Genomic DNA, 15,167 nt, shown 5'->3' with positions numbered 1-15,167 from the left:
AAACACCAACCACAACAGCACCTTCAACAAACCCCCCCTCATAGCCAACAAACCTGGCCTAGCCACCCTACTCAATCTCCAAATCCCAGCACATACCCCACACAGACCAAATCTCAACTATAACCACAGTCAAATGCCAAATATCATCAGTCCACATCAGTTCTAAACCTCTCATCCAGATCCCACTCTCCTCCAGAGACATCTGTTCTATCAAAAGGCTTAACCTTTAGCCCCACGCCTAAATTCAACCACACTGCCCTGGTTAAAGATCTCCTCTCATTCACCCAGAACCTCAACTGGAAATATCACTTCACCACCCAAACGCAGCCCCCAAATACTAGACACAGTGTTGAACCCTGTCTAGAACAGTTCCAACTGCCTTCTCAAAGGGATCCTCCTCCCCTCCCCCAAAACCATCCCTTGCAGACATTTCAGGAATTCCTCACATCCGGAGTTGCCTCCCAGTCCTTCTTGAAGAACATCCCGATAACCCCCAACATCACCCCAGCTGAATCCCAGGCCATTAAGGAGCTGAAAACAGACCGCTCTATTGTCGTCCTCCCAGCAGATAAAGGCTCCACAACTGTGGTACTTGACTCTGTGGAGTATGTGGCAGAAGGACTGCGTCAACTCTCCGATACCTCAACCTACAAAGCTGTTATCCACGATCCCATTCCTTCCATCCAGACTGAGCTGCAGAAAGGTCCCTCACAAGGCCTCACAATGGCTTCCATAGACCTACTCACTCCACCTGAGCCACATACCACTACCTTCTATCTATTACTCAAAATCCACACAGAGAACCATCCTGACCATCCCATTGTAGCAGGCTTCAAAGCCCCAACAGAACGTATCTCAGCTCTGGCAGACCAACGCCTCCAACCTATCACCCACAGACTCCCATCCTACATCAAAGACACAAACCACTTCCTAGAACGCCTCAAATCCTTTTCCACTCCCCTCCCACCTGAAACCTTTCTTGTCACCATAGATGCCACATCCCTTTACACAAACATCCCACATACCCATGGTCTCTCTGCCCTTGAACAGTACCTCTCCAAACGCCCACCCGAAGATCTTCCAAAAACCTTGTTCCTTATCACACTTACCACCTTCGTCCTCACCCATAATTACTTCACTTTTGAAGGCCAGACCTACAAACAAATCAGGGGAACGGCCATGGGAACCAGGATGGCTCCGTCCTATGCCAACCTCTTCATGGGCAGCATGGAAGAGGCTTTCCTGAAGACCCAACAGCTGCTTCCCCTGCCCTGGTATAGGTTTATAGACGACATCTTCGTGGTCTAGACTCATGGTGAAGAAAGACTCCTTAATTTCCTCCATAACCTCAACTACTTTTCGAATTTGAATTTCACCTGGTCCTTCTCCAAAACCCAAGCCACCTACCTGGATGTTGACCTTCATCTTGTTGAAGCTCATATCCACATCAAACCCACAAACAAACAACAGTACCTTCACTTTGATAGCTGCCATCCATTCCACATCAAACGCTACCTTCCCTACAGCCTAGGTATTTGTGGCAAACATATCTGCTCCAGTGACGAATCCCTCAACAATTACACCAATAACCTTACCAGTGCTTTCCTCTCCCGCAACTATCCTGCAGACCTTGTCCACAAACAGATCTCCCAAGCAATGCATTCCTCCCCATCCAACAACAATGTTCCTACCCCCAGATCACACAGAAGCATCCCCCCCGTCACCGAATATTTTCCTGGCCTCGAATACATCAACAAATTACTCCGGCAAGGATATGACTTTCTCAAGTCGAGCCCTGAAATGAGATCATCCCTTGACAATATTCTCCCCACACCACCCAGAGTTGCCTTTCGTCGCCCCCCCCCCCCCCCCCAACCTCCGTAACATCCTTGTCAAACCCTACAATATTCCCAGGCCACCTTCTCTACCCAGCGGTTCCTACCCCTGTAACCGACCCCGCTGCAAAATCTGCCCCATGCATCCCCCCACATCCACCTACTCCAGACTCACTACTGGTAAAACATACGCAATTCAAGGCAAGGCCAAATGTGAAACAACACGTCATTTATCAGCTGACATGCCTGCACTGCACAGCCTTTTACATTGGTATGACGACAACTAAACTGGATGAGCGCATGAAAGGGCACAGACAAACTGACCGTCTAGGAGATGTCCAATACCCAGTAGCGGAGCATGCCCTCCAGCATAATTCTAGGGACCTAGGAACCTGCTACATCGTGCATGCCATTTGGCTTCTCCCACCCAACACCAGTCCCTCGTAACTGCGGAGATGGGAACTTGCACTCCAACACAGCCTTTCATCCCACCATCCCCCTGGACTGAACCTATGTTAACCAACCTCACTCCCATTTACTCTTCAGTCTTCTCCTCTTCCCCTTTCCTCTTTAGCCATTCACACATCTTTTCATCCTACATAGTTGTGTTTGTCTTTATACTATATACCTCTTTACTTCTGTATGCATCCTCTTTGGTTTGAAGCTGGCACAGTACTTACAGTAGAATATCTTTGGCTTCCCTCTGACACCCATGCCTCCATCTTTGCTACCCTCCTTGTTTACCTTTCCCCTGTTGTTTCATAACCTGGGTTGTGAGTAACTGAATCCACTTTCCCTTCTTTCCCTTTTTTCCCCCTCTCTCCTCCCTGACGAAGGAACAAAGTTCTGAAACTAGGATACGTAAATTTTCAGTTCTGTTTTGTGTATCTATTGGCTGTACTGAGCTGGGGTAAGTACTGGCCAGCCCCTCTATCTCTTTGTTAGTATTTGTTTCACAAAATACAGTTATGTGTGAATGTGCTGAAACCCACCGGTTGCACTTTTCTTTTTTGAGTGAAAGTGATACTTTCTGTACCATCATTGCACAGCTTGTAATGTATCAGAGAACTGCAATAGAGGTCACAAGTAAACCTTGAAGCTTGGTCTTTTTTAATATGTATTGCCCTTTAAGACACATCAAGCACAGATGTGCCAGTAATAATTTAAAGAATGGCATAAATAACTGGTTTTCTGGGCCCAAAATTTTCCTACGTGGCTGGACCTCAAGGAGTTACAAACACAGTTGATTCCTGAACTTCAAAATTTTCAAAAAACAGGAAAGTTTCAAGAAAGATACAGAACACTTGCACATACCCTGCCAGAAAGGAAGCCATTTGTGGCACCACTGAAACCCGTCACTGCCCCATTTTGTCTTCTAAGAGATTCTTCGAGAAAAGACACAGGTGTGTCATCTTGTGGCTGATGAGATGGGTGAATGCCCAGAGCCTGTAAACACTGGAATGGCCCTGCTGGAGGAAAGGGCCCTGATGACTCAGGAGGACTGTAGTTCTCAGCAACTGAGGGCATTCCTGTAATAATAAAGTGGTGAATCATTCACAGGAACAATATATATATATATATATATATATATATATATATATATATATATATATATATATAGGGAAACATTCCACGCGGGAAAAATATATTTAAAAACAAAGATGATGTGACTTACCATACAAAAGCGCTGGCAGGTCGATAGAAACACAAACAGACACATACATACACACAAAATTCAAGCTTTCGCAACAAACTGTTGCCTCATCGGGAAAGAGGGAAGGAGAGGGAAAGACGAAAGGAAGTGGATTTTAAGGGATAGGGTAAGGAGTCATTCCAATCCCGGGAGCGGAAAGACTTACCTTAGGGGGAAAAAAGGACGGGTATACACTCGCGCACACACACACATATCCATCCGCACATATACAGACACAAGCAGACATATTTAAAGACAAAGAGTTTGGGCAGAGATGTCAGTCATGGCAGAAGTGCAGCGGCAAAGATGATGTTGAATGACAGGTGAGGTATGAGGGACGGTAACTTCAAATTAGCGGAGGTTGAGGCCTGGTGGGTAAGGGGAAGAGAGAATATACTGAAGGTCAAGTTCCCATCTCTGGAGTTCTGACAGGTTGGTGTTAGTGGGAAGTATCCAGATAACCCGGACGGTGTAACACTGTGCCAAGATGTGCTGGCCGTGCACCAAGGCATGTTTAGCCACAGGGTGATCCTCATTACCAACAAACACTGTCTGCCTGTGTCCATTCATGCGAATGGACAGTTTGTTGCTGGTCATTCCCACATAGAATGCATCACAGTGTAGGCTGGTCAGTTGGTAAATCACGTGGGTGCTTTCACATGTGGCTCTGCCTTTGATCGTGTACACCTTCCGGGTTACAGGACTGGAGTAGGTGGTGGTGGGAGGGTGCTGGGACAGGTTTTACACCGGGGGCGGTTACAAGGATAGGAGCCACAGGGTAGGGAAGGTGGTTTGGGGATTTCATAGGGATGAACTAACAGGTTACGAAGGTTAGGTGGATGGCGGAAAGACACTCTTGGTGGAGTGGGGAGGATTTCATGAAGGATGGATCACATTTCAGGGCAGGATTTGAGGAAGTCGTATCCCTGCTGGAGAGCAACATTCAGAGTCTGGTCCAGTCCCGGAAAGTATCCTGTCACAAGTGGGGCACTTTTGTGGTTCTCCTGTGGGGGATTCTGGGTTTGAGGGGATGAGGAAGTGGCTCTGGTTATTTGCGTCTGTACCGGGTCGGGAGGGTAGTTGTGGTATGCGAAAGCTGTTTTCAGGTTGTTGGTGTAATGGTTCAGGCATTCCGGACTGGAGCAGATTCATTTGCCATGAAGACCTAGGCTGTAGGGAAGGGACCGTTTGATGTGGAATGGGTGGCAGCTGTCATAATGGAGGTACTGTTGCTTGTTGGTGGGTTTGATGTGGACGGACGTGTGAAACTGGCCATTGGACAGGTGGAGGTCAACATCAAGGAAAGTGGCATGGGATTTGGAGTAGGACCAGGTGAGTCCAGATCATGAAGATGTCATCAATAAATCTGTACCAAACTTTGGGTTGGCAGGCCTGGGTAACCAAGAAGGCTTCCTCTAAGCGACCCATGAATAGGTTGGCGTACGAGGGGGCCATCCTGGTACCCATGGCTGTTCCCTTTAATTGTTCGTATGTCTGGCCTTCGAAAGTGAAGAAGTTGTGGGTCAGGATGAAGCTGGCTAAGGTGATGAGGAAAGAGGTTTTAGGTAGGGTGGCAGGTGATCGGCGTGAAAGGAAATGCTCCATCGCAGCGAGGCCCTGGACGTGCGGAATATTTGTGTATAAGGAAGTGGCATCAATGGTTACAAGGATGGTTTCCGGGGGTAACACATTGGGTAAGGATTCCAGGCGTTCGAGAAAGTGGTTGGTGTCTTTGATGAAGGATGGGAGACTGCATGTAATGGGTTGAAGGTGTTGATATACGCAGGCATAGATACGTTCTGTGAGGGCTTGGTAACCAGCTACAATGGGGCGGCCGGGATGGTTGGGTTTGTGGATTTTAGGAAGAAGGTAGAGGGTAGGGGTGCGGGGTGTCGGTGGGGTCAGGAGGTTGATGGAGTCAGGTGAAAGGTTTTGCAGGGGGCCTAAGGTTCTGAGGATTCCTTGATGCTCCGCCTGGACATTGGGAATGGGGTTACCTTGGCAAACTTTGTATGTGGTGTTGTCTGAAAGCTGACGCAGTCCCTCAGCCACATACTCCCGACGATCAAGTACCATGGTCGTGGAACCCTTGTCTGCCGGAAGAATGACGATGGATCAGTCAGCCTTCAGATCACGGATAGCCTGGGCTTCAGCAGTGGTGATGTTGGGAGTAGGATTAAGGTTTTCTAAGAAGGATTGAGATGCAAGGCTGGAAGTCAGAAATTCCTGGAAGATTTGGAGGGGGTGATTTTGAGGAAGAGGAGGTGGGTCCCACTGCGACGGAGGACGGAACTGTTCCAGGCAGGGTTCAATTTGGATGGTGTCTTGGGGAGTTGGATCATTAGGAGTAGGATTAGGATCATTTTTCTTCGTGGCAAAGCGATATTTCCAGCAGAGAGTAAGAGTGTAGGACAGTAAATCTTTGACGAGGGCTGTTTGGTTGAATCTGGGAGTGGGGCTGAAGGTGAGGCCTTTGGATAGCACAGAGGTTTCGGATTGGGAGAGAGGTTTGGAGGAAAGGTTAACTACTGAATGAGGGTGTTGTGGTTCCAGATTGTGTTGATTGGAATTTTGAGGTTTTGGAGGGAGTGGAGCTGGAAGTGGGAGATTGAGTAGATGGGAGAGACTGGGTTTGTGTGCATTGAGAGGAGGTTGAGGTTTGCTGGAAAGGTTGTGAAGGGTGAGTGAGTTGCCTTTCCGGAGGTGGGAAACCAGGAGATTGGATAGTTTTTTGAGGTGGAGGGTGTCATGCTGTTCTAATTTACGGTTGGCCTGTAGGAGGATGCTCTGAACAGCCGGTGTGGATGTGAGAGAGGAAAGATTAAGGACTTTTATTAAGGATAGGAGTTGACGGGTGTGTTCACTGGCTGAGTTGATGTGTAGGTGAAGGATTAGGTGGGTGAGGGCAATGGATTGTTCAGTTTGGAACTAGTATAGGGACTGATGGAAAGAAGGGTTGCAGCCAGAGATGGGAACTTTAAGTGTGAGGTCTTTGGGGGTAATGCCAAATGTCAGACAAGCCTGAGAAAATACACTCCTGGAAATTGAAATAAGAACACCGTGAATTCATTGTCCCAGGAAGGGGAAACTTTATTGACACATTCCTGGGGTCAGATACATCACATGATCACACTGACAGAACCACAGGCACATAGACACAGGCAACAGAGCATGCACAATGTCGGCACTAGTACAGTGTATATCCACCTTTCGCAGCAATGCAGGCTGCTATTCTCCCATGGAGGCGATCGTAGAGATGCTGGATGTAGTCCTGTGGAACGGCTTGCCATGCCATTTCCACCTGGCGCCTCAGTTGGACCAGCGTTCGTGCTGGACGTGCAGACCGCGTGAGACGACGCTTCATCCAGTCCCAAACATGCTCAATGGGGGACAGATCCGGAGATCTTGCTGGCCAGGGTAGTTGACTTACACCTTCTAGAGCACGTTGGGTGGCACGGGATACATGCGGACGTGCATTGTCCTGTTGGAACAGCAAGTTCCCTTGCCGGTCTAGGAATGGTAGAATGATGGGTTCGATGACGGTTTGGATGTACCGTGCACTATTCAGTGTCCCCTCGACGATCACCAGTGGTGTACGGCCAGTGTAGGAGATCGCTCCCCACACCATGATGCCGGGTGTTGGCCCTGTGTGCCTCGGTCGTATGCAGTCCTGATTGTGGCGCTCACCTGCACGGCGCCAAACACGCATACGACCATCATTGGCACCAAGGCAGAAGCGACTCTCATCGCTGAAGACGACACGTCTCCATTCGTCCCTCCATTCACGCCTGTCGCGACACCACTGGAGGCGGGCTGCACGATGTTGGGGCGTGGGCGGAAGACGGCCTAACGGTGTGCGGGACCGTAGCCCAGCTTCATGGAGACGGTTGCGAATGGTCCTCGCCGATACCCCAGGAGCAACAGTGTCCCTAATTTGCTGGGAAGTGGCGGTGCGGTCCCCTACGGCACTGCGTAGGATCCTACGGTCTTGGCGTGCATCCGTGCGTCGCTGCGGTCCGGTCCCAGGTCGACGGGCACGTGCACCTTCCGGCGACCACTGGCGACAACATCGATGTACTGTGGAGACCTCACGCCCCACGTGTTGAGCAATTCGGCGGTACGTCCACCCGGCCTCCCACATGCCCACTATACGCCCTCGCTCAAAGTCTGTCAACTGCACATACGGTTCACGTCTACGCTGTCGCGGCATGCTACCAGTGTTAAAGACTGCGATGGAGCTCCGTATGCCACGGCAAACTGCCTGACACTGACGGCGGCGGTGCACAAATGCTGCGCAGCTAGCGCCATTCGACGGCCAACACCGGGGTTCCTGGTGTGTCCGCTGTGCCGTGCGTGTGATCATTGCTTGTACAGCCCTCTCGCAGTGTCCGGAGCAAGTATGGTGGGTCTGACACACCGGTGTCAATGTGTTCTTTTTTCCATTTCCAGGAGTGTAGAATATGGGAGCGTAATGTGGCTAGGGCGAAGGCATGTTTGGGGAGGGAATGTAAATAAAACTTAATGGGGTCGTTGTGGGGGTGTTGTGAGGGTGACATGGTATTAGAAGGTGGAAAGTGTAACATGAGGCTGAAATGAAAATGAAAATAAAAATATATGGGGAGGGTAAAGGTGGACTGGAAAGTAACTGGAGATCTGGTGTGAAAAAAGGCGAAAAGGTGTTGGTTACAGCTGGGCTATGTTGGACTGCACCCTCCCACCACCACCTACTCCAGTCCTGTAACCCGGAAGCGATCAAAGGCAGAGCCACATGTGAAAGCGCCCACGTAATTTTCCAACTGACCTGCCTACACTGTGATGCATTCTATGTGGGAATGACCAGCAACAAACTGTCCATTCGCATGAATGGACACAGGCAGACAGTGTTTGTTGGTAATGAGGATCACCCTGTGGCTAAACATGCCTTGGTGCACGGCCAGCACATCTTGGCACAGTGTTACACCGTCCGGGTTATCTGGATACTTCCCACTAACACCAACCTGTCAGAACTCCAGAGATGGGAACTTGACCTTCAGTATATTCTCTCTTCCCCTTACCCACCAGGCCTCAACCTCCGCTAATTTGAAGTTACCGTCCCTCATACCTCACCTGTCATTCAACATCATCTTTGCCGCTGCACTTCTGCCATGACTGACATCTCTGCCCAAACTCTTTGTCTTTAAATATGTCTGCTTGTGTCTGTATATGTGTGTGTGTGCGCGAGTGTATACCCGTCCTTTTTTCCCCCTAAGGTAAGTCTTTCCGCTCCCGGGATTGGAATGACTCCTTACCCTATCCCTTAAAATCCACTTCCTTTCGTCTTTCCCCTCCTTTCCTCTTTCCTGATGAGGCAACAGTTTGTTGCGAAAGCTTGAATTTTGTGTGTATGTTTGTGTTCGTTTGTGTGTCTGTCGACCTGCCAGCACTTTCATTTGGTAAGTCACATCATCTTTGTTTTTAGATATATTTTTCCTATGTGGAATGTTTCCCTCTATTATATATATATATATATAAAGTACTATTAGTATGATAATGGTGCCACTATCCTATTTTGGGTCACTGGTACTGAGTGTTTTCTTCACAAATACTAAAATAGAGAGTTACTATACATTTATAAAAGCTATCTACTTTTACTGCATAAAGTCTGTCTTAGTATAAACTGCAGTCAATATGCATCCTAACAACCCAGATGAAACTCATCATACAACAGTATATGATAAAATTTAAATAAACAGTCCTTTGTTATAGGAAAAGTAATGCAAATATATTCCTCCAAAGTTGATACCAAGAAACAATCATATCACTGTATTTCCCCTTGGGAACAACCACTGCAAAAATCAGTGTCAAAATTCTCTGTTTCCATAATGTTATGTTGGAGAGAGGGAATTTCAAGTCTCACTTCATTATGCAATTTCAATAGGCTTAAATTTCGCAACAGAATAATCAGGAAACCATTTTTCAAACTGATTTTGTGTGATAGAAAGCTAAGTGCACTAAATTCTGCCACTGGTGTAAACTTCTGAAAATACACCTGTCAGTGAATTGAAAACATTAATGTCGTCTAATGGTTCTTTGGTGTACTTTGAAACTAACAGCATCATCTATCAGTTCACTTGCATATTATACCCTGAGGATCATGTTGTTGTGGTAAACATCTGAAATACTATGCTGGGTAGATGATTTTAGATAAAAATTTCATTTATGATATCTTTTCTTACATGTTCCAATTCTGATTAAATAAAACCTGTATGTTGCCCCAACATATGCTCAAGTTACCTATGAAAACCCTACAAAAATTCATCTAGTAGGTATGGAGATCAGCATGTTGAAACAGATAGATATGGCAGTTTTAGATAAAACTTTAAATTACAATACCTTTTTTTCCCCATGATCAGATTTTGATGAAATAAAGCCTATATGCTACCCCAAGCTATGCTCAAGTTACATGTGAAAACTCCATTAAAATTTGCCTAGTGGTTTTGGAAATTAGCATATTTAAACATACAGACTTGACAGTTTCACAGTTTTGTTAATAGGATACATAATATCTTGTTGAACAGCTTATCTATCTAGAATTTTAGGTCCTATATACATCTGTCTTCGAAAAGCTAAATGGATATCCTGAGATCATGGCTGCCACAGGTTGCACCTACCACTGCAAGACACAACAAAAAAGTGAACACATGGATAGTTACACAACAAATCTAACTCACAATCCAGTGGAGCACCATCACTTTCAAAGATTCTAAATTCCAGTGACAACTAACATGATGCTCTACTATGCCTGGCTATGATATTGTGCTCTCTTTGGTTATTTATTGAACGGTCTACTTATCTACTGACTGGACACTGGTAAGACTACAGACTTTCTTGGTGGATATTTAGGGTGGTTTTCTATCATGTTTATATGGTCATAACCCCACAGCATGGGCTGGTTTTGTGTCTTGTGAAGAACAGTGCAATAAATAACTTCTGATTAAAGAAACACCAGGAGTTACTCAACCCAAAGAGGCAAAGTCTACAAAGAAATTGTTATTATCTGCGAAGTGAGTGCAAGAACTGCAGCACTTTTAAAAAGGTCTTTGCATAATGTGCGTTTACCTACCCTTTCTGCTTGTTTCCCCTGAATAAATACTTTATGTACTTTGGCTGCACTGGATGGCAAAAATGTGTAAAATAAGGCAATACTCAATGAGTTAACACAACGAGAGCTATTTCTAAGAGCAAAACATCCTGAAATCAACTTCTTGATTAGTTTACCTATTAGGTGACACAATTTCAACGTTCTATTCAGTTAGATCTCCACAGTGTTTCACATAGTCTACTGCTGGTGCTAGCAGGTCAGTTTTGCTTCTCTGAAACTGTGGAATTTGGATGAAATTCAGACTTGAACAGTTTGCTGTGAACCAGTTGTAGGTCTGTTAAGCTGTGTCTGGTAAGGCTGAGTTCATATCCTTGATTAGTATGCTTGCGCCATCAACAACCATTAAAGTTTTCAAATCGTACTTTAGTATTATTTTATGTAGGATAAGAATAAGAGTCAATCCAGTATTGATCCCTGTAGGGCCCCACATGTTCTGTTCCCCCATCCTGAGGTTAGTTTATTGTCTGTGACTCAGTCTGTAAATGTGTCCTTATGAAGGTGAAAATGGCCTCATATTCACGAACCCATCTGAGTTATTCCAGTGCTAGACAGTCATGTAAACTCTTTCCTAAAATACTAAAAGTGCTACCACTACTATGCATATATATTATGGATACAGTAAAGTATATTAAAAAGTGTAGTTGGCACTGATAGTAGAATGAGACAAAATTGTGACACATACAATCACAATACAAGGTTAAAAATAAACTTACACGTAATCCCAGGCAATAGAAGTTGGAGTCAGAAAGGAAAATGTTATATGGGAATAAAACCATGTTGCTACACAAATTAAAATGGATCTTAGGTATAAATCTGTTTGGAAGATCTGTTAGAGAATGCCTATATTATCACTGCTTCTGCTCGATAAGTGAATACATGAAATTTCAAAATAAGTAATTTCAAACAATGGAAACTACAGATTGGAATATCAACAATGTGGGAGAAGATAGATTGTTACTTACTGTAAAGATGATACTTTAAGTTGCAGACAGGTACAATTAAAAGAAAGTTACACATAAGATTTCGGCCACAGCCTTCAAGAAAAAACACACCATTCATTCATACAAATAAACACACCTCACACGTGCACATGACCACCAACTCTGGCAGCTTAGTCCAGGATTCTGGTCCGAGCTGCTGGAGCCGGTAGTGCTGTTTGTATGAGGTGCACTTGCTTGTGTGAATGAATGGTGTGTGTTTCTTGTTCTATTTCTCATGAAGGCTGTGGCTGAAAGCTTATGTGTAAGTGTCTAGAAATTGTGCCTGGCTGCAACTTAACATGTCATCTTTATGGGAAGTAGCAATCTGTCTTGTCCTACAATGTTAATAAATACGATATTTTTTGTGTAAAAATTTGATCCAAGTCAAGTCAAATATGATCCGAGACATTGTAATGTGAATGATCAGACATGCTAAATAAGGTAAAACTTAATCCATGCAAGTGAATACCATTAATGCCATAACACAATACAGGAGAGTATCAAAAAGAATCCTCCAATTTTTTAAAAAATCATAACTATTTTGCTATCTGAGATTTATGAATGAGCAATGTACTGTCGGAAAGAGGAATCTCTTGAGTTTCCATGGTTACCACTAGGTAGCAGCAGTGTGGGCTCACTTCAGTTCTAGTGAAAATGGTGTCGGGACAACAGAAAATGTTTCGTGTTCTACATTTTGTGCAGTGTGGGTAATTAATAACTGCTCCGAATGACTTTCATATTTGGTCTGGTATGGATCCTCCTACACGCAGAGCGTTAGATGATGGCATGAACAATTCTGAGAAACAGGCTGTTTGTGTAAACGTAAATTGTCGCACCGTCCCCAAGTGTCGGACACCGACATCCAATGCATCCACCACAGTTTCATAAGAAGACCACAGAAATCTGTTTGCCGTGCAGCTTGACAGCTCAACATGCCCTCGATGTCTGTCTTGAGTGTGTTGCATTGACGTTTACACATGAAACTATGCTAAATTCAGCTACTGCAAGCTCTTTGTGAAGGTGACAAACACTAATGTGTAGAGTTCTGTAATTTCGTTCTTGGCAAGATGGAGGATAACAGTTTTCTGCCACGCTTAGTGTTTATGATTGATAACTTTTTTCCTCACAGTTGGACAGTGATTCAAATGGCTTCATTTACCAACAGGATGGGGCACACCCACACTGACATCTGGAAGTGCGGGAACTTTTAAATCAAAGGATTACTGAACAACAGATTGGCCACACTGGACCAAGTGATACAGCCTTACATTACAGGCCTCCAAGGTCACCAGACCTGACTTGTGTGATTATTTCTTGTGGGGGTTTATAAAAGACTCTGTTTATGTGTCTCTGCTACCAACAACAATGAGTGAACTGAGACTTCGCATAACAGTAGCTGTGGAAGCTGTAACTCAAAACATGGTCACTGCAGTGTGGAAACAATTTGAATACCGCATTCACATATGCAGTGCTTTTCAAGGGGTATATATTTAACATCTATGAAGAGGTATTAAAAAGAAACTTTTTGAGTTTCCCGTTCATCGAAAAACAAAATTCATTGCATACATTTATTAGTTTCAGAAATTTAGATGTGCCAAATTGGATGATTGTTTTTGATACACCCTATACTTTCTCCAAGTAGAATTTTGTGATCCATACAATCCAAGGCTTTGGCAGGATCACAAAATATACCAGTAGGATAATTTTCCTTCACAGTTCTGCCAGAACTTCCTTTATGAGAGCTTTTATTTCCTTTACAGCATGGAATTATTTATCAAAAGCAAACTGAGAAGCATTTAACAAGCTCTGCTCAGATAAATAAGTCAGTATTCAAATACAGGACACTTTCTCAAAAAGTTTTCAAATAACTGGAAGAAGTGTAATGGGTGTGTAGTTAGAGGTAATTTGCTCACATCCAGGTTTATAGGAAGTGGTATTACAATATATCTGAGTCTGTGAGAAAATATGTCCTTATCCATTTATAGATTACAAAAATATCTTAAGAATTGCCCATCACTTCACTGGTCTTGTTTTGGGCTACTGGGTGTTCATCTGTATTGATACTGTTGTCCTTATCCTTGTACCAAGAAATAAATGTCCTTGGAATGGAAAAAGAATTACTGAAAATGAAAAAATGAAAAGATACCCATAAAGTACAAATCAAGTTCATTTAAAGTCACACCAAATGAAGTGCAAAATTACATATGAGCAGACAAATAACACTGATGCAGTATAATCATTAACAGAAAACTAAAATAACAAGTAAATATATAAGATTGGCAAGCAGCTAAAAATCAGAACACGTGAACATTTTTTAACAAATAAAAACCCAACAATTTGACATTTAAATCAATTTTGACAGCACTTAAATGTTTTAAATTTCTGTCCTATTTTATCATATAACTCAACATTTTGCTTAATTATAGATTTCTATGTCTGCTGCAATATTAAGGTAATTTAGGGAACAGTTCATAATGCTTCCCCCATCCCAACACATTTTTCATAACTGACACACACACATTATTTCACATTCAGATTTGTTGGCTTTAAAATTTTGCAACCAAATTCCAAGTAAACTACAATCTGGCAGTCATTTCAACCAAGATTTCAAGGGGAGACATTACCACACTCTAACCACAACTTCATAGTACAGGTTTTAAAAGTACATTTACATCTACATACAAACTCCACAAGCCACAGTATAACGAATAGCAAAGAGTATCTTGCACCACTAATACTCATTCCCTTTCCTCTCCCACTCACAAATGGAGCTAGGGAAAAACGAATATCTATATACCTCTACGCAAGCCCTAAATTCTCTTATGCTGCCTTAGCAGTCATTATGCAATATGTACACTGGTGGCAGTAGAATTTCTCTGCAGCCAGCTGCTGCAAATGCTAGTTCAATAATTTTTTGTGAAAACAATGTTGTCTTCACTATAGGGATTTCCATTTGAGTTGCCAGAGCATGCAATTGCTAGTTCAATAGTGTTCTGTGAAAACAATGTCGTCTTCACTATAGGGATTTCCATTTGAGTTGCCAGAGCATTTCTGTAACACTGAAACATTGATCGAATCTACCAATAACAAATCTAGCAGCAAACCCCTGAATTGCTTTGGAGCTATCGTTTAATTCGATTGGTGGGGATCCTAAAAACTAAAGCAGTATTCAAGAATTGGGCACACAAGTGTTCAACATGCTGCCTCTTTCATAGATGAGCTATACTTTTCTAGCAATATTATTAAAAGGAAAATTGCTACTCAGCATATAGCGGAGAGGCTGAGTAATATTGTTATATTCCATCCTGGATTTTCCACTACACTTTTCTAGAATTTTCTCAATAACAGAAGTAGACCATTCACTTTCCCTGCTACGTTCCTTACACGGGCATTCCATTTCATATTGTTTTGCAATGTTATGCCTAGATATTCAAGTACCATGGCTGAGTCAATCAGCACATCACTAACACTGCATTTGAACTCTACAGGATTGTTTTTCCTATTCACCTGAATTAACT

General features: G+C 43.9%; 1 protein-coding gene across 1 annotated transcript in view; it reads right to left on the bottom strand.

The window, feature by feature from the left end:
- LOC124613550 (E3 ubiquitin-protein ligase MYCBP2-like) overlaps window positions 1-15,167 on the bottom strand; it is a gene marked incomplete at its 5' end in the record, with an annotated part of 333,858 nt that overhangs the window by 159,722 nt on the left and 158,969 nt on the right. The window contains one exon of the mRNA XM_047142262.1: window positions 3,150-3,364. Within this exon, the coding sequence (XP_046998218.1) occupies window positions 3,150-3,364 (215 nt within the window). The remainder of the gene's footprint in view (window positions 1-3,149; window positions 3,365-15,167) is intronic.

This window comes from Schistocerca americana, chromosome 4 (assembly GCF_021461395.2).
Source record: "Schistocerca americana isolate TAMUIC-IGC-003095 chromosome 4, iqSchAmer2.1, whole genome shotgun sequence".
Taxonomy (NCBI): Eukaryota; Metazoa; Arthropoda; class Insecta; order Orthoptera; family Acrididae; genus Schistocerca; species Schistocerca americana.
The sequence above is the reverse complement of the archived record's forward strand: the minus strand, read 5'-3'. Positions and strand labels throughout refer to the sequence as shown.